Below are 18443 nucleotides of genomic sequence, written 5' to 3'. Positions count from 1 at the left end.
TAAAGTGAGCACTGTAAACTTTGTGTTCTGTTTTGTAATTTAAATCAATATATTTTAAAATATAGAAAACATCCACAAATATTTAAATAAACGGTATTCTATTATTAACAGTGTGATTAATCGTGGTTAATATTTTAAATCGCTTGACAGCCTATATATATATATATATATATGAGAAGGCAAGGTTGAAGGCAAGGCACTTGGAGCAGTAGATAGTAGGAATTTATGTGAATTCCATTCTCCTCCGCCCATCCACTATTACTTGGGCTTTGAGCAGGGGAAGGCGATTTTCACCCTAGTTTATAAACCTTTATGACTTTAAAGATATTGGTTTGCTTATTTAGACTCACTGGACCCCTGCCAAAAAAATGCTGCACTAGTTTCTCCAAAACAACTCTGTATATTTAACTTAGTTTAAATGCATAGAAGCAAGTCGATAAGTGATGCAAGTTTGATTTACACCATGAATGGCCTTACTCATGTGACCATTCCTTGCTCTGGTGAATTGTCCCATTGATTTCAACAGGATTATATGTGTACGGGTTGGGAGATCTTTAGGAGGATAATTACTTATGTTAGCAAGGGTCGCAGGATTGAGCCATAAGACATTGAAAAAAATCTTTTTAAGAAGGATTGAGAGCCATAGTAGCCACATTATGAAATTATTCTTATGAACTCATGCTAAGTAAGGAATAAAGCAGTGCATTAGTGACGGAATGAGACTGATGTAATCAGTAGTTGATAGGAAGTTTGTGTAAGTAACTGTTCATATGTACGTGCATGCATATAATGTATGTATATATATATATTCACTTTATACTGTATATGTGCTGCCTAGGAAAAGTATTTGCGAGACATAAAAGCTAGAAACCAATCTTGCGAAATGTCTGTATTTAATATACATTTCTGTACATTTGTAGGTGATATAGGCACCGTTTCACATATTTTATGATGAATGAGGAGCACATAGAGAGCATTTAATAGGAATTTTTAGGCACACTGAATAAAAATAATTATGCACCTTTAAAAGAAACAGTAATACACGCACCTTTCATGTTTGTACCCTGATATTAAAATAACAGACTGAATTTCAAGTAGGAAGTGATACAGTGAAATCATGTCCTGTGAATAGATATAAATGATAGTCTATGTAGTATAGTCTGCACCTTAGGTAACTTTTCACCTTGTAAAATACAGTCATACTGAATGTTACGTTAAATGACTTGATCTAGAATACAAGGGGCCAGTTCCTGACCTGGTATAATTTGGGATAGAACCAGAGAGGTCAATGAAACTCTGCCGATTTATACCAATTGAGGATGTGGCTCAAAGCATGGCAAAATAACTTGGAACTACTTTTGATGTTTTTGACTCCACTGAAACCATCTGTATCAGTGCAACTGCATTCAGAATCTGGCCCACTGTTCAAAATAAACCACATAACACCAAAACCAACATTTTTAACAAGGCCTTTTGAAAATGTCACATATCTTGCAGATTTCAGAACCAATACCTTACTACAGTCATATACACACATGCTTAACTTTACACACAAGTCATCCCAGTTATTCTGTTGAGTTCATAAAGGTCTGGAGCACTGAGACCTAAATTTCTAATTTTGGTACCTTTTGTACCAACATTGTGCTTATCTCCACATATCCCTATTTCACTAAGACACTTGCTTTTCATTCTTTGTATCAAAAAATAACCCACAGAAAATTTGAGAAAACTAACATTATTAGGGCTAATTATATCTGGTCACACACTACCATAAGTATAATCTATTTTTGTTTAATTACTAAACTATATTATTTGTATATAAACCTGAGATGCCTGATATTGAAATTTATAGACTTAATGGGCCAAATTCATCCCTGGTATAATTTAACTATAGTCAGTGTAAAGGAGTGAATTAGGCCCATTGATTTAAAATACTTTGAAACCTAGACCCTATTTCATGTAGTTGTATTTCCACAGCAGTCTCTAAGCCTGCTACTTTCATATTTCTCTTTATTTCAACAACCCTCGTAGTTTTGCCTTTTTCCAGAAACACACTCAAACATACAAGAGCAATTTTATCATTGCAAAAACTTATTTTAATCACGAGAAGCCAGGCAAACTCAGGCACTGATATAAGTATCTGTTACTGACTGGTATCTACTATGACTACTGCAAACAAAATAAAGCCAAAATGGCAGCTATGTGAAATGATTTCTAATTTTAATCTTTCAAACGATTTCCCCCCACATTATGCTATATGTACATTTAGCTCTACAATAAAATTTCAAAGTAATTTATGTTTATTCCTTTACATATTAAATCAAACAAACAAACAAACCCTCTAGGCATTTAAAAATACTACATCTGAACAAACAGTTTCTAGTTTCAAAATTCAAATGTACAGTACGCAGCTTATTCAGGAACATTACAATTTATCTATCATTTGCCTCTCTATGAAACTAGCTTTATGTCAATAACTAAAATGATTGCTAAATGTAAATAATCTATAAATCTATAAAAGACCCAATGCTTTTCCTGGCAACTACACTTTCACAGGACTAGTGTATTTCAGATACAAATAATATACGTGAATTATAATAGCAATAATTTATGTTAATGTTGAATAACTTGGATATAAATGTATCCACATTAACAAAGACCCCATTTGCTGGTGTCTGGGTGCTGTTACTAACCATGTGTCCTCACTATTACAATCAGTTATTAACTAAAGGCTTGATCCTGCAACACTTACATGAGTACCTTTACTCATTTGAGTAGTCCCATTCAGTTCAATGGGACTGCTGAAGTGAATGAAGTTATTCACATGTGTTTGAAGGATCGAATCCTCAGACTGAAGAGTATAGAGCTAGTGAGGAAATACAGATTTACACTACTGTATAGAATTTAAAAGACACACAAGGTAAAGCATATTGTGATGCTTTAAGGAGCTATAATAGTATCAACAACATTCCCACAGTATATACTTCAACTTATAAGACATCATTTTGGAAGGTACGATTTTTCATTTATTAGAACATTCAAAGACATTCTGCTTTTAAAGCTGTTCAAAGTAATGTAAGCATTGCATAAAAAAAACAAACAAACCCCACCCAGACCCAAAATCAGAAACAGAGCATTTACATGAACTGGAACAAAAGGGGCCATAAATACACTAATCTGAAAGGAACTTATAAAGAAATCAGAGGCTGGAAAGGAAATAATCAGTGTGTGCCTCAGGTTGATTTAAGTGCCAAAGTGATACTGTCTCTGTTAAGGAAAAAATAAATGGCAGGTTCATATCTTAACTTTAAGCATAGTTTCTATGTTTCTTTATTTAAAAAAGAAGTGAATCTAATGCTTGTGAAAGGTGCCCGATTGACAGCCCTGGATACTGATGTCCTCTTTTAGGCTCTGTTCCAACTGGATCAGGCCCACAAGCCTTCTTAAAAGTGCAGCAATTATGCAAATTTCTTCACTCACCCCCAATCATTGCTCTAAAGGGGTCACCTCCCAGTGGGAGGGTAGATTGGTTTCTAGATCCTGCATCCAGTCTTTGACCTTGGCTGAGTATGACATCCAGGGCGTTAAGTAGTGCCAGTTGTAATGGTGATTTTGGTGAAACAGACACCTGCCTGCTAAACTCTGGGCTGAGACCTCCAACACATTTCACATTGGCCATAAAACTACTGTCAGATGGGAACAGACTTTAGTCACTGCTGACTTAGTCTGGTTCTGAACTAGTAATCTAGAGCAGCACTTTTCACCTGTTGGTATGCAAAGCAGAAGAGAGCAATGGTGGGAGGATGTCATACCCTACCAGCTAAGGAAACACCAAAATCACTGGGTTGCTAGGAGCCTGCACAGGGAAAGCAAAAGGCAGCTCATGCCATGCTCTTTTCTCTTGATGCCTCTGCCTTGCCCCCGTTTAGCTCTTTATTCCAATCACAATGGAACTCCTCACTTCAGTGGAGCTGAGCACTGGGCAGGGAGATGACTCCGTACCAAAAGCTCATCATCCCTCCCTCTCTTACAGACAGCAAGTCTCTGAAGCCATCTCATTCAACCCAAACCTCAGAAACCCCTTGCCAGCACCCAAACTCAGACATGCTTTTTGCTGTGTAATTGCAAAGGGTTGTAGGATTTGGTGAGGCATTGCAAGAAACCATGTATGGATTCTGAGTCTCAGCTAGGAAAAGGTTGAGAACCACTGACGCAGAGGCTCTGTATCTTAATACCATTCTCCAGAGCTGATCATTTTGTGTTTTTCCCCTGGACCCAGATTTCTCATTCACCATGGATCACTCTTGCTCTTAAGACTGCTCTAACTTCTGCTGGTGGACAGCAGTGCTCAAGGAGCCACTTTGCTGGCCAGAATCACCCTCTCTTCATCCCCAATCTGCTCCAGAAAGGAGAGTGGTGTCAGGCTGGCATAGCCAGCCCTACAGCTATTGAAGATTCCTCTACAATAGGGAAATCATCATTTACTGCATTAAGGCATCTAAAAGCAGTGAAAAGGAGCCTTTGAAAGGGCCAAAGATCTGGCCTGCTGTGTTTAGTGAGTGATCTGCTGAATCAAGAGGTTTCATTGTTTTGGTCAATGAAATACATTTTGTTCATTCCAGCATATTCAGACCTATAATCTCCCACTCTTTGCTTGTGTATCATATGAACACAAGCAGCAAGAGAGGTGAAGGTAACGATGGTTTACTGGGGCACAAGTGGTATAATTGGGATTGGGAGCATCAACCAGAGTAAATGTCAGGGTGTGAAACTGACTGTTTTTGATGCACTGTGAACCTCTTTTGGTGCCTCTTTTGGCACTGAATGTCATTTAAAGTGCACATTTGATATTGAACCTTTGCTCTTCCCAAGGCTCTCCTCCCACAGAAAGCTGGGTGAATGGGGCAAGATCAATGACAAAACATGCAGGGCAGGAGGGAGCTGCATGGCATGCTTTCATCTGATTAAACTGTGACTTGGATGCGGGGGGTGGCGGGGGTGGTCCTTGACTGGAAAGCTTTTCGGAAATGACCTATCTTAGCAAGGTGGATAGTGGAAAGTATAAATCAGAGCAAATACATGTAGAAGTATTGTAGGAGCTGGGGAGAAGGGAGGATTAAGATTATTCTTGGGATCTGCAGCACAGAGGTGGAGTGACCCCTGACACAGCAGGGAGCAGCAGGATGCAAAGCATACATCTGATTGCTGGCTGGCCATGTGCTGGCAGTGTGGAGATGCATTTTGAGTCTGGATTCAAGTTGTTTCAGGACATTAGCCAAGGTAAAACAGGCAGGGATGTACCAGGCAGGGAGTCAAGTTTCTCCTACTTGGACAGAGTGGGGCACATGCTGCCTGCTCAGATACTGTAGGGATGTGCGCTGTAAAGTATCTGAGTAAAGCAGAGAATGCTGATGGCTATTTGTGGTGTGGAGTGTGGAAATTATTTGGGGAGGGAAGGGCTCTATTTCAGTGGGATTTTTGACTGAGGACTGCACATTTGACCCTATAGCTGTTGACACCAGTATGTGGATATATTTTACACATTTCTCTGACATGGAAGTAAAGAGCAACATTAATAAAAGTCATTGAAAAGGGGCGGGGGGTGATAAATATTCTGAGGCTGCAAATAGAAATGGTGTGAACAAAGAAAGCCCTTTAAAATCTTTCATATTTTACTATACTAATCCCCAGTTCCTAATGAGGAAAAACAATGGCACAAATCAGTGATGTTCCTGCAAATCAGGGACACTTACAAATCCACATGCAAAATAACAGACCATCCATCGTTGCACCAGCAGCGATGCAGAGGTGGTTAAACTCACTCTAGCTTTTAAGGTGCTGTAGTTCCGAATTCTGAAGTAGCAGCATGTCAGATACAGGGTACAACTATGAGTAATAAATACCATCTAATAAAAGATGTTTCTGTGGAAGTCCTAGTAGTTTCTCCAAATGGAGTAAATGGGACAGACATATTTTGTGAATTTCATCCTGCAAATGTTATTTTACAAACCAATGTGTTTCAGGGGCAAATCCTACCCTCCACCTCCATGTCATGGAAATCCTGACAGGCAGCAGAACCAATACAGTTCTGCTGCACAAGGGGAGGCAGGATTTTGAGAGCCCGCTGCAATGGCTACTTGGTAAGACACAGAGAGCGTGATTGGCTGGGAGACCTGTGACTATGTAGATGAAGTGAACACCATTGAGAGGCTGCTCTGCAGCCTAGGAGGAGGTGTCCATTCTCTGACACCACTGAATGTGCCCCCTTGTCTATCCGTCCCCCGTAGCCTCCCTCCCCTGCCTGTGCCAAGCCTATTTACTCATAATTAGTGCAGGGACCAAAATTAGGCCCTTAGTCTCAGTTTCTGCCCACTCTTCTGGACACAGCCCCTGAACCACTACAGAGCCCGTCATCCTCCTCTCTTGTCAACAGGGTGGCAACTAGGTTCACAGAGTGAACTCTAGTTCTTACGCTGACATACCAGCTATGGAGGCTCCATTCCTGCTGTTTGGCATGTGGGGGATTCCTCCTCCCCTTCCTCCTGCTCCAGGCCCTGCTGCGATACCTAGGCTGGGCACTGTGCAGAGGGTCTGGGATAAGGCTCAATCCTGCAAAGTGCTGAGCACTCTGGGCTACTCCAGCAAAGCACGTGTTTAATGACAAGCACTTGAGTTGTCCATTGAAATCAGTGCTCAGCTCTTTGCAGGATCGAGCACCTAACAAACTAAAGCATTTAACACCATTTGTTATCCTTTTGGCATGCAGTGACAGCAATTTCCTTGCACTTACTGCTGCACATTCTGCATTTTTTATTGCAACTGACACTGGGAGTTACAATGACTCACAAGGGTAACTTTACCTGTTTTCTCCTCTCCTTTCAGTGAAACCGTATGGATTGTTTTACTTCTAATCAGTAGGGCCCTACCAAATTCATGGTCCATTTTAGTCAATTTCATGGTCATAGGATTTAAAAAATTGTAAATTTAATGATTCCAGATATTTAAATCTGAAATTTCATGGTGTTGTAACGGTAGGGTTCCTGACCTAAAAAGGGCCTGTTGGGAGGGTCGCAAGGTTATTGTAGGGGGGTTGTGGTATTGCTACCCTTACTTCTGTGCTTCTGCCTTCAGAGCTGAGCCCTCAGCCAGCAGCCGCCACACTCCGGCTGCCCAGCCCTGAAGGCAGCAGCGTAGAAGTAAGGGTGGCATGGTATGGTATTGCCACCCTTACTTTTGTGCTGCCGCTGGTGGGGTGCTGCCTTCAAAGCTGGGCATTTGGCCAGCAGCTGCTGCTCTCTGGCCACCCCTCCCTGAAGGCAGCGCAGAACTAAAGGTAGGAATACTGTGACCCCCTACAAAAACCTTGTGACACCCCCGACAACCTCCTTTTGGGTTGGGACCCCCAGTTTGAGAAACCCTAGACTCCCCTGTGAAATCAGTATAGTATAGGGTTAAAGTACACAAAAGACCAGATTTCAAGGTCTGTGATGCATTTTTCACGGCTGTGATTTTGGAAGGGCCCTACAAATCAGCGTTAAAATGCTATTTAGAATTAATTTATATCTAGATTCAGTTCCTCCATAAAACTTTCTGTGAACATACCAACTCTTCAGGCTCATGTAAAAATACACTCCTCCTTTCTTAATCCAACATCGTTTTCCAAAAAGCAGTTTATAATCCCATTTCTCATTTTAGCTAAAACCATATTTTTAAAAGCAGGCAACATCTTTTCTCTAACATCTCTCATAAACAAAAATTTGCTCTACGATAATCAATCAATATCAAGGTATCCGTATAAGAGACTATGTCTGCCTTCCTTAGGCATCCAAAAGTCCCGTTGATTTCAGTGTGCTCATGGAAGACAGGATCAAACCCTTCATGTATTTTCTAACATAGATAAAACATTTTATCTGAAGTGGAAAAAACAGTGATACTAGAGAGAGAGAGAGAGAGAGAGAGAGACAGGCAGAAATGTTGTTTTCTATTAGCTTTGCTGCACAATACTTTTAACGATGGATGGGAATGTCCTTTGCTATTCATAAATGTGCAATACAATCCACTGCAAAGGTTTTATTGATATATAACAGTGATTCTCAAACTTTTGTACTGATGACCCCTTTCACACAGTAAGCCTCTGAGTGCGACCCCCCTTTATAAATTAAAAACACTTTTTTATATATTTAACCATTATAAATGCTGGAGGCAAAGCCAGGTTTGGGGTCGAGGCTGTCAGCTTGCAACCCCCCATGTAATAACCTCGCGACCCCCTAAGGGGTCCCGACCCCCAGTTTGAGAACCCCTGTATATAACATTGTCTCAAACACATTACTGAAAGACCTATAAATATGATTTGCTCTCATGTGCGTACTGTAGAAACATTTATGGGACTAAGCCTGCCCCTGTTGAAGTCAATAGCCACTCTTCCATAGAATTCACTCAGAGCAGGCTGTGTCTACACTATGGGGGCTATAGCAGCATAGCTATAACCCCATAGTATAGATGCAGCTAATACCAATGAAAGGTTTTTTCCCATTGCTGTAGGAACTCCACCTCACCAAGAAACGGTAACTAGGTTGACGGAAGCATTCGTCCAATGACTTAGCTGCGTCTACATTGGGGTTAGGTTGTCATAGCTACAGTGCTCAGGGTGTGGAGTTTTCACACCCCTTATCACTGTAGCTATGTCAACCTAAGTTTTAAGTATAGACCAGGCCTCAGGCATTTATGTCAGGAAAACAAACAAAGGGTCCAACCATATCAGATGCTGAATATTGTCAGCTGCCGTTGAGTATAATGAGAGCTGAGGGGGCATGTAGGTTCTTGCAGGGCCATTTCTGAGATTAGGATCCAATTTGATTCAGTATTAGATTGATGATTATGCTATTTTGGTTCACAAAGCATTGTTTTTTAAAAGGAGAAATTACATTTATGGAAAACATATACAAGCTTCAAAGTCTAGGCATGTAAACATTTGTTACTTTTAAAGATAAAGGAATACATTTCTTTAGCAAGTTTTCTGCAAGAACTTAATCAGCGAGACAGAATTTCTCAGTGTTTTTATGGTTATTTTATTGTTTATAGTATGCATATATTATTATGCTGTGCATACATTGTCATTTGTATACGACGTATACTAAGCTTTAAACTACAGGTAGCTGTAAACATGACAAAGGTGTGTGTTTGTTAATATATACACACCTTGGGTCATTTTCTCTCTTAGGGCCTGATTCAACTCTCTTTTAAATCAATGGCAAAACTCCTCCAAATTAATGTGAAGCACTGGGATTTGAGGGTTATCAGCACATTGTAGAATCACACCCATAAATGGGAACTGGATTAATGGCACTAAATAGCAATTTGCAACTGTTGCTTTGCAAAATTTATACAGAGATATAATAAAATAAATAACTCACAGAAATAAGTGTTTGCATGAATAGGATACAAGAATGTCAATAGATATTTAGGCTATTAAAGTTGTGGGCATAATTTTGCATGCCTACAATTTAATTTGCACAGTAATTGGGTGTGCAAATGCATGTGCAAAAACAAACTTGCACCCATATTTGAGACGCTGTTTCTGAAAATATTTCCCTTAACAAAGGAAGACTGCAACACTCCATATGTTTGGTTTTTAGTATCCTGATTTTAAGCATCCAAGTGGGAAAAAAATTAATAGCTTGCTTATAGTTAGTAGTACGTTTCAGCATAGAAAATTTAATTTGCTATGTATTTAAAAATTAATTCTCAAGTTCCCCCCAAAGTTTAGTAGAACTGTTTTTCTAATACACTGATTTCAAGACAAACTTCTACATATATAAGATCAAGAGTGAAAGTTAGCATCAAGCAGAGATGCTGATGTTTGACAAGGACATTCTGAAGGTTTTGTAGGAATTAAATAAATATGCTACGTTCCCAGCTTTTGACCAATTCAAGCTCTGTCACCTCAAACAATAAGGCAACAAATTAACTCCCAGTGGTATAGGGAGGTGCAAACAACACCTCCCTGTGCCAGCCTGGTCCACTGCACCCCAGAAGAGCTTCATCCAGCAGAAGGCAGATAGCAGTACCTCAGAGTTTTTGCCAGCAGCTTTAATTTTGAGTGGAGGTGAATAGGAATTTGCGGGTGGGGGACACCTAGGGGCTGCCCTAACCAGGTTCCTTTCCCAGCCAGTGACGTGCTGATTAGCTGCAGGCCACTTGACAAATGGAAAGTGACTGGGGCCTTGTGTCCTTGCAACTCGCCTGTGTAGACTTCCTGCCATCAGGGACACACCCATGGGTTCTGTGCTGGAGAAAGCCAGCACAAACCTCAATGAATTTGACACAGGCTCTTCAGTCTCCCTGCTCGGTCTATTGAAAGGCCTGGCTGCACCAAAGCAAAACCTGTGAAAATAAGTACACTGGAACATGTAGGTCCTTAAAGGCCAATTCCTGACCTGATTACATCTGCAAAACACCCAGTGAAGTCAAGAGACGGAGGCTATAAAATAAATACTGGAGTTTTGCCTATATAAAGACTACAGGATCAGATCCTAAGCCTGATTTTAACTACTCTGTCAGTGAGATTTAGGCAGTGGTGAGCTGGAGCCGGTTCGTACTGGACAACCGGTTCTAAAAGGGCTTCTAAATTTAACCGTCCAAAAGTGGCGCCTTAGGCACTGACTCCATGGGTGCTCCAGCTCTGGAGCACCCAAGGGGAAAATTTGGAGAGTGCAGAGCACCCACCAGCAGCTCCCCATCCCACCCCCGGCCCCAGCTCACCTCCGCTCTGCCTCCGCCTCCTCCCCTGAATGCGGTGCCCCGCTTTGCTTCTCCGCCCCCCCCCAGGCTTCCCGCAAATCAGCTGTTTGTGCGGGAAGCTGGGGCAGGCTGAGAAGCAGGCCATGGCTTCCCACTCAGGCCCAGAAGGCGGAGGTGAGCCGGGGCAGGGGGGTGTGAGGAGGGCCGCCCACGCCGCAGCAGGTAACCCGGGGGGAAAGGGGGATGAGCAGGGAAACCGCTACCCGCCCCAGCTCATCTCTGCCACCCTCGGCCTGAGTGGGAAGCCGCGGCCTGCTTCTCAGCCCTCCCAGGCTTCCCGCCGAACAGCTGATTCACAGGAAGCTGGGGCGGGGGGGGAGAGAAGCAGAGCTCTGCACCCAGCAAATTTTCCCAGTGGGTGCTCCTAAGGTGCCACTTTTGATGTGATCAGTGGGGGAGCTCCCCCTGCTCCCCCCCATCTACGCTCCCCTGCCCCTAGGAGCCAGAGGGACCTGCCAGGTGCTTCCTGGAAGCTGCCCCAGGTAAGCACCTCTGGGACTCCCCACCTCACACCTCGGCAGATGCCTTTGGCTCTTAAGGGCAGGGCGGACACCCGCTATGGTGGCCCACGAGACCCTCCTGCCCGGTTCTGGGGGCAATCAGGGGACAGGAAAGGAGTGTGGATGGGGCACGGGTCCTGGGGGGGGGGCACCAAGGAACGCAGGGGGTTAGATGGGGCAGGAGTCCCGGGGGGCGGGGGTGGGCAACGACCCCCTCGTGGAGTGAGGAGGGAACCCGTTGTTAAGATTTTGGCAGCTAATCATTGGATTTAGGCAAAGGGCTTTACTAGAGTTAATAGTTTTGAATCATGGAGAAAAGTACGAAATGAGAAGGATTCACACTTACAGTATATATTGTCTAAATCACATCATAGGCCTGGCAAAAATCCATCCATTCCTGAAACTATCGCATCAGAAAAACATTAGCAAAGTGGTTCTAAAGAACAGAATTCTCAGAAGAAACATCTGTTTCGTTATTCAAATTCAACTCATACTAGGAACATAATTAATTTATGTGGTCTTTTCAACCACACCATGTGGTTTATGATTCATCCGATGTGTTTTCAGCTGTGAGTCAGATAAGTGCTCCTGGTTTGCTGGCTACATGACTGGAATGGCATATTTGCTGTTTATTCCACATATTAAAATGGGCACTGTATCTAGCAGCTGAGAGAATTAGCTCTTGTACAGTAAAACATGCTTCTCAAAGACAGTTGGTATATAAGCAGTGCAGAGTAACATGGTATAAAAATTTCTGCTTATTCATACAGAAAACTCAAGTGTAAATTGAGCCTGAAGACCAGGATATGGATAGTGTCCAACAAAACTCCTGCTTGAGCGAAGTATCCACTGTTTATGATCCTGTGAAAGGACGCTATGCATATAGGACCAAATTTTCAAAACCCTGTGAAGGCAGGAATCCTGGTTTGTTGGTGTATTTTGGGGCACAAGCAGGAGACAAGCTTGGATTTTCAAAGGGGGCAGCAGCTGTGTGTGCTGAAAGATAAACAGTTGGGCTTAGAATTTTGATTGGTGCATGCAAGACAAAAAAGGTGTCCACAAGCTAGTCATAGTCATAGTGTAGTCAGGTGTAAACTGGGAGGTGCATGAAGAGGTTCTATCTAATCTTCCCTCTCTTGGCTGCTGGGCCAAAAGAGGCAACTACTGGCAGTAGCAGTGAGAGAAGACGATTTGTGTGGGAGTTGAAAATTGTTGTGCGGCAGGCAGGAATGGTTCTTGGGTGGCAGGGAGTCTCATGGGAGATAGCAGCAGGCAGCTTTCCTGGTTCTGTTTGTGCTGAGGAGGATGAGAGAGAGGCATAGGGAGGCAGAGGGAAGGCCACTGGATCAACCAGTCAGCTCTATCTATTTGCCTTTGGTTTGGCATATCTTGTTCTGGGTGCTTTTAAATGCACAACATCCATTAGAATATATTAATATAATATTGGCATATGCTAATGACCTGTTACTATATGTCAGTGTGAAATATGTGCAGTCCAACAGGTGCTCAGTTTCTGAAAATTGGTCTCAGGGGGCCACAGATGGCCAGTAAGGAATCAGTAGAGGAAGCAGACACTTTCATAGTACAGAAGCAAATACACCTGCAACTACACTATCCTCGCCTTAGTGGTTTCTTCAGTTGTTGGGTCTGCTTGGCCTGCAGAATCATGCAGGATCCTGTGGGACAATAGCTTTGCACAACATCAAATGACTATAATGTTGGACAGCAGATGGGAGCATCCTTTCCACTGCTCAGAACCTCTGGGCATCTACTGTAATGAACACCCTGGCTGGAGGTGCTCCAGAAGATAAAGAACTATTTTTACTTTTTTTAATTTAATTTTTGTTGTTCAATAATTTTTAGCTGTGTTCACCTAAGTCTGCAGCACTCACTCAGGCCAAAGTCAAGGCCAAGTAGGGCTACATGCAAGGGCCCTGTTTACAGTGTATGTGAACAGTTTTCTTCACTGCTGTGGTGATGGCAGGGAAGGAGAGAACTACCTCCCTTTTGAATCCAGTTCCCACATCCCCACCTATCATTACACACATGACAGTAGTACCCAAGGGACACACATAGTCTGTAGAGGAAATGGGGAATAGCAATCAGCCTTGGAGTGCTGGAGAAAGGCAAACTGCATATTTTTTCCACTGAGGGGGTTTGGGAATGGGGCTTGGACGGGATGGAGCATAACATGGAGTAGATGTATTCTACTCTGTTCTGGTTCTCACACTGCATCCTTCAGAGGGATTGCTAGCACCTCTGCACATCAGTTTTTTAGCATGATTTTAAAAACAACTAATGTTTTCCCCCCTTTATAGTGCTTCTAGAGCTGCAGTGTCCAGGAGATAGTCCTCTGGCAGCTGCTAGAGGGTGATGCCAGCTGTGTGCCCCGAAAAAGTATGTACAATAGTGTGGTGCTACATAAAATGTGGAATGTTTTAAAAATTGCTAAATTGTGCAGTGACCTTTTCCCCATTTGTTAATTTTGCAAGGTTGGCCTGGATTTTTTTTTCTGTTTTAAATAACTGTTTTAAAATTATTAATAGAAATTGTGGTTCATTTAATTGCACTATGATCCACCTTTTTCTAAGGATTTCAAGACCAGCCATGCGGCACCCTCAGCCCTCTCCGGGCTGCAGAAACTAAGACCACGGGGAATGGGGTAGAGCCAAGACCCACCGAGTGATACCTCATTTATCCTTGGGTCTAGACACTGAGGGAGAGGGAACAGGGTAGAGCCAAGACCAGCTGAGTGGTGCCTTGGCTACTCACAGGCCTTCAGCCTGGCACATTGAGCCCCTTGGAAAAGCCTTGTGCTATGCAAGCGTCCAGACTCTGTACACACATGCCTTGGATGCACTCATCCGGCCTAATTTACAGCCTGCCTGTTCATGCTGTAGATCTTTGACCAGACCCGACAGGTGCCACTGCGCATGTGCAACCGGTCCTTTGACAATTTGGCCTACATGGAGCAGAAGTAATTTAACCCAAGTCTCATTGTTAGGTGTGTAACAGAAAAGGAATGCCTTCACAAAAGGTAGATAAAACCACTCACTATCTTAGCAGCAGCCTAAGTGCTAAACAGCTCAGAGCTAATGGTGAAGTTTGCCACAGAGCCAGTCTGCCACATAACCGAGGAACCTGCCAGGGAGACAGCCACAGGCTCCCATGCCATAGCTGGAAAAATATATATTGCTCAGCATGGCACTGGTGACCTGCCACTGCCAAGCATGCTGTGAGTGAGGATATGGATACTGGCTCAGTTGCTAGAACAGATGAAACAGAGGCAAGAAAAGTAGGATAGCATACGAAGGACCATCACAGGAGTAAGCAATGGTAGCTGCTATGTGTATTATTATTTATATTGCAGTAGTGCCTAATCTACCTTTATAGCAGGAGTTAACTCACTGGGCCAAATGTTCCCTTGAGTTATATCCAGGCAACTGCACTGAAGTTTAGGTTAGGGAAAAGCCTTTACTTTATGGATTTAAAATATTTACTTTTTCCGCACAGTACTAAAAAAATAAAAGTTTCTTTTAAAAATAATGAAAATATATTTTAGTTAAGGTAAAAATACTAAATATAAAAATGTAATGTAATATTTAAAATAACTGCTAAAAAGTTATGTGAATTGTTTTGTTATATTGACTTTCAATTATGGCACATTACTGCTAGCAAAGTGAGAAATATGGTTTGCCAATATACCCACATGGTGGGTTAGGAGGGACGCTCATGCATTTCTGCACAGAAAAAAAATCTGCCAGTAAATGAAATATGAATAATGTTCATGCACTGTGTTGTATGCGTTGTGTGTTACAGGTAAAGCAGCACAGTATATTCCATCCAATATAGCACATATGCATAAGTGTTCTTCTCCGTAATCAAAGAATTCTCTGCTTCTAAAACAGGAAACATTTTTCTGAGTTACTTTTTGGTTGCTAATAAGTTTGTTACAATGGGAAACCCTGTTTTGATTTTCATCAGCTCTATCTACCTCTTTGACCTACATATTATAAAATTCTGTATTAGATCATGGAACATGTGCTTGCAATTGTTTTGAGAAAGAAATAAAAAGTTAGACTTCATTGACTGATTCAAACAACAAATGCAATATTTTTGGAGAGTAAAGCGTCTTTAGAGAATAAGTCCCTAAAAGTTTTTTTAACTTATTTTTGCGACATGCACATAAACTCATCTAGTTAATAATTCATTTGTATATTTAAAAAAACTAAAAATTGGTTCAGTTTATCATCATCATTATTTTTATGGACAGTAATGAAATAATAAAATTATTTGTCCGAGTTTTCAACTGGGGAAGCACCTCCGTGTATGTTACCAACAGTAGCTAGACGCATTCATGTACTTATCAATTATTTGCAGGTTGTAGAGATCCAAAATTTCAATGCCATTCTTTTAAATATCACTTTAAGAGATCCCAAAATAACAATTAAAAAATACCAGATGAGGCTTCAGCAGCTAGAGGGAGAGATTGCATCATGTTTTGGCAGTGACTGGAACACTGGCAGCATTCAGTGTGAGAAGAATAAAATGGCAGCAAAACTGATCAGCAGCTTCTCTTCATCTGGAGTTTTCCCAGGTAGTTAAACAAAACAGACACACACACATAAAGCTGCAATGGGAGTAGGTGAAAGCCCTGGCTCTTGCATTGCTTTGATGAAAGTAAACTAGGCTGGAGCATATCACCATCCTGAAGAAGCAGACAGACGTGTAAAACCTCCAAATAATGATCTTCATTATAACAGCTAGGGACAGTGACCTTTGTCAGCTACACATCGTGCTCATTTGTAGGTTCACCTTCACTCAGCCTTATGATTTATTCACCTCATTGGAGTTTTGGCTGGTTGACATGTGGGAGTCCAGATTCTCCTTGCATTTCTCCAGATCATGGAAATAAGGGTGAGACAGGGCAACATAGGCAGATATCCTCTTGGTGGGATTGAACGCTAAACATTTCTAAAAGGATTAAAATAAGATGGTTTTAGTGTAGTGGTTACGTGTATAATATGCAACTGATATTATAAATAATGCAGATAATATAGATACAAATTAATGAGTGTCATTATATTGATTTATAACTACAATAGCCTGAAGTTCTAGAGCCAGTTCAAGTGCTGCATGGACCTTGCATATTTTCTCAGTCAAAGAGAAGTGGCCAGGCAGCTGAGTCAGACTATATCAATATTACACACAAAAACTACATTAAAAGAACACTAAGGTTGCAAAATCAAGCCCTCAAAAATTAGGAAACGTCAGAATTAAGGTTCTCTGTGCAAACTTCATTCAGTGCCTTTGTCCATAGGTATTATGATAAAGTATTTAATTACATTATCATATATTTTTCTACATGATCTCTGTCTCATTCAGTGCACAGGATGGACCTGCCCTGGAGATTAATCAGGTTGTGTAGTGAAGGAGGCTGTTGTCCCTAGGATCCCTGCTTCATTTGCTGCAGAAGTTGGAAGGTAAGTAGTGAATGAGGCAGGGGATTGTAGGAAGAATAAGGATAGTCTCATGGTTATGCATGGAGAACTGGATTCTACCTCTGCCTCAGGCACAGATTTCCTGTGTGATGGCAGACAAGTTACTTAAACCAAACTTTTCACAGGAGGTCACTAGTTGTGTGTTCTTCATTTTTTGGGTGCTTGACTGGGGACCCTGGGATCTGATTTCTAGAAGTTGTGAGTACTAACAACAGCAACTGAAGACAAAGGGAGCAGTGCTGGAATGTATAAAATGCTATATAATACTAAGTACTCTGAAAAATCAAGCTGTAGATACATCAAATTGGGCACCCAGAATTAGCGGACACTTTTGACCATAATTTGTTTGTGCCTTAGCTCCCCATCTGCTCCTCATCTCACAAGGGGGGTGAAGTTAAATTAATTAATGTTTGGAAAGCACTTGGATACTCTAGTGATGAGTGCTGTAGAAAAACCCAGGAGGAAATTAATAGTTTTGTCTTTAGAGCAGGGTTTGAATAGAGTGCAATAAATAAGGCCATGGGGATAAAACAAAATACTGTATAACACCATCCATCCTGTTCACTGAATGAGGCAGGGGTCCTTTGGAAAAAAATATGTGAGCGTGTAATTAAAGACCAGTGGGGACTGAATTAAAGTTCACAGGCAATCTTCCCACCTTTAGGCTCCCAGTCCCAGTCTCCTTGCCCAATCAGTCCAAAACCACTGCCACAGTCCCAGCTATTCTAGATTCCCATGTTCCAATGTACTGCTTTCCCTTGCCCAGGTCTGGCTCATCCCCCCTACATTCAAGTCAGGTGGCTTCCTCCTCCATGCTGCCTGGGCACTAGATGGAGGCATGGGTGGCAGGTATTATAGGCCAGGCTAAGCCTTCCCTGGCACAGCTGCCCCAAGGGACACCTGGGCCACAGTGGCCCCGCCCCTTCCCTGAGGTCCCCCGCACCCACTGCCTGCTGCTACTGCTGCCGCCTGTCTACCTGCACTGCACCTCCTCCTCCTCCCCAGGTCTCCACGCTGCTCACCGCGTCGCTTCTCCTCGAGGGCGGGGGAGTGAGGAGGGATGCTGCGAGCAAGCTGCAGGAGCGGGGGTCTGGTGGGGGAGTGAAGCAGCTCGGCCAGGCACTGGGGCCGCTGGCTCGGACAGAGTGGGGCACCGGCTCTGCTTGGCACTCGGGCAGAAAGGGCGGGGCCAGCGGGCTAGCTTCCCCAAAGTGGGGTTCACCTGCCCCCCATGGATGTGTGGTCACTGAGAGCACAAGAGAGACAAGCTCCCTGCTCTTAATTAAGGTGCCTAAACCCAGGCCCAGCCTGCCCCACAGCAATCAGGAATGGCAATTGTGCAGCAAGCCTGGCTTTTCTCTAGTCCTGGGGTGGAGCATGCTCAGTCACTCTGAGGGGGTGGTGCATGCTCACACTTGCCAACACTAGGAGCCCATAAGGGGATGCAGTGTACCCAGGGCAGATGAAATCTTAAGAGATTTTCGCCAGTGAACTCAAAGAAGTTCCTACTGAGCATGTGTGAAATGAGATTTTCAACTACTTATATCTTAGCCAAATTTGGACACATTTTCACATGAATAGCAAAAGGAACATCCCTGACACAAAGGTCAGCCCCTGACAAATTTCAAATCTCTGCTCTAAA

The 18443-nt window shown here is 42.6% G+C and overlaps 1 protein-coding gene across 6 annotated transcripts in view; it reads right to left on the bottom strand.

Annotated features, from left to right (window-relative positions):
- Positions 1 to 890: 890 nt before the first annotated feature.
- The window catches only part of CDK6 (cyclin dependent kinase 6), a 202860-nt gene continuing 185307 nt past the window's right edge, over positions 891 to 18443 (bottom strand). For all 6 annotated transcript variants that reach the window (XM_073333954.1, XM_073333957.1, XM_073333958.1 and 3 more), the window contains one exon: positions 891 to 16274. In XM_073333954.1, coding sequence (XP_073190055.1) covers positions 16128 to 16274 — 147 coding nt within the window. In that variant the 3' untranslated portion in view covers positions 891 to 16127. The remainder of the gene's footprint in view (positions 16275 to 18443) is intronic.

This window comes from Lepidochelys kempii, chromosome 2 (genome assembly GCF_965140265.1).
Source record: "Lepidochelys kempii isolate rLepKem1 chromosome 2, rLepKem1.hap2, whole genome shotgun sequence".
Classification (NCBI taxonomy): domain Eukaryota; kingdom Metazoa; phylum Chordata; order Testudines; family Cheloniidae; genus Lepidochelys; species Lepidochelys kempii.
This window is presented reverse-complemented; position numbering and strand designations above follow the sequence as displayed.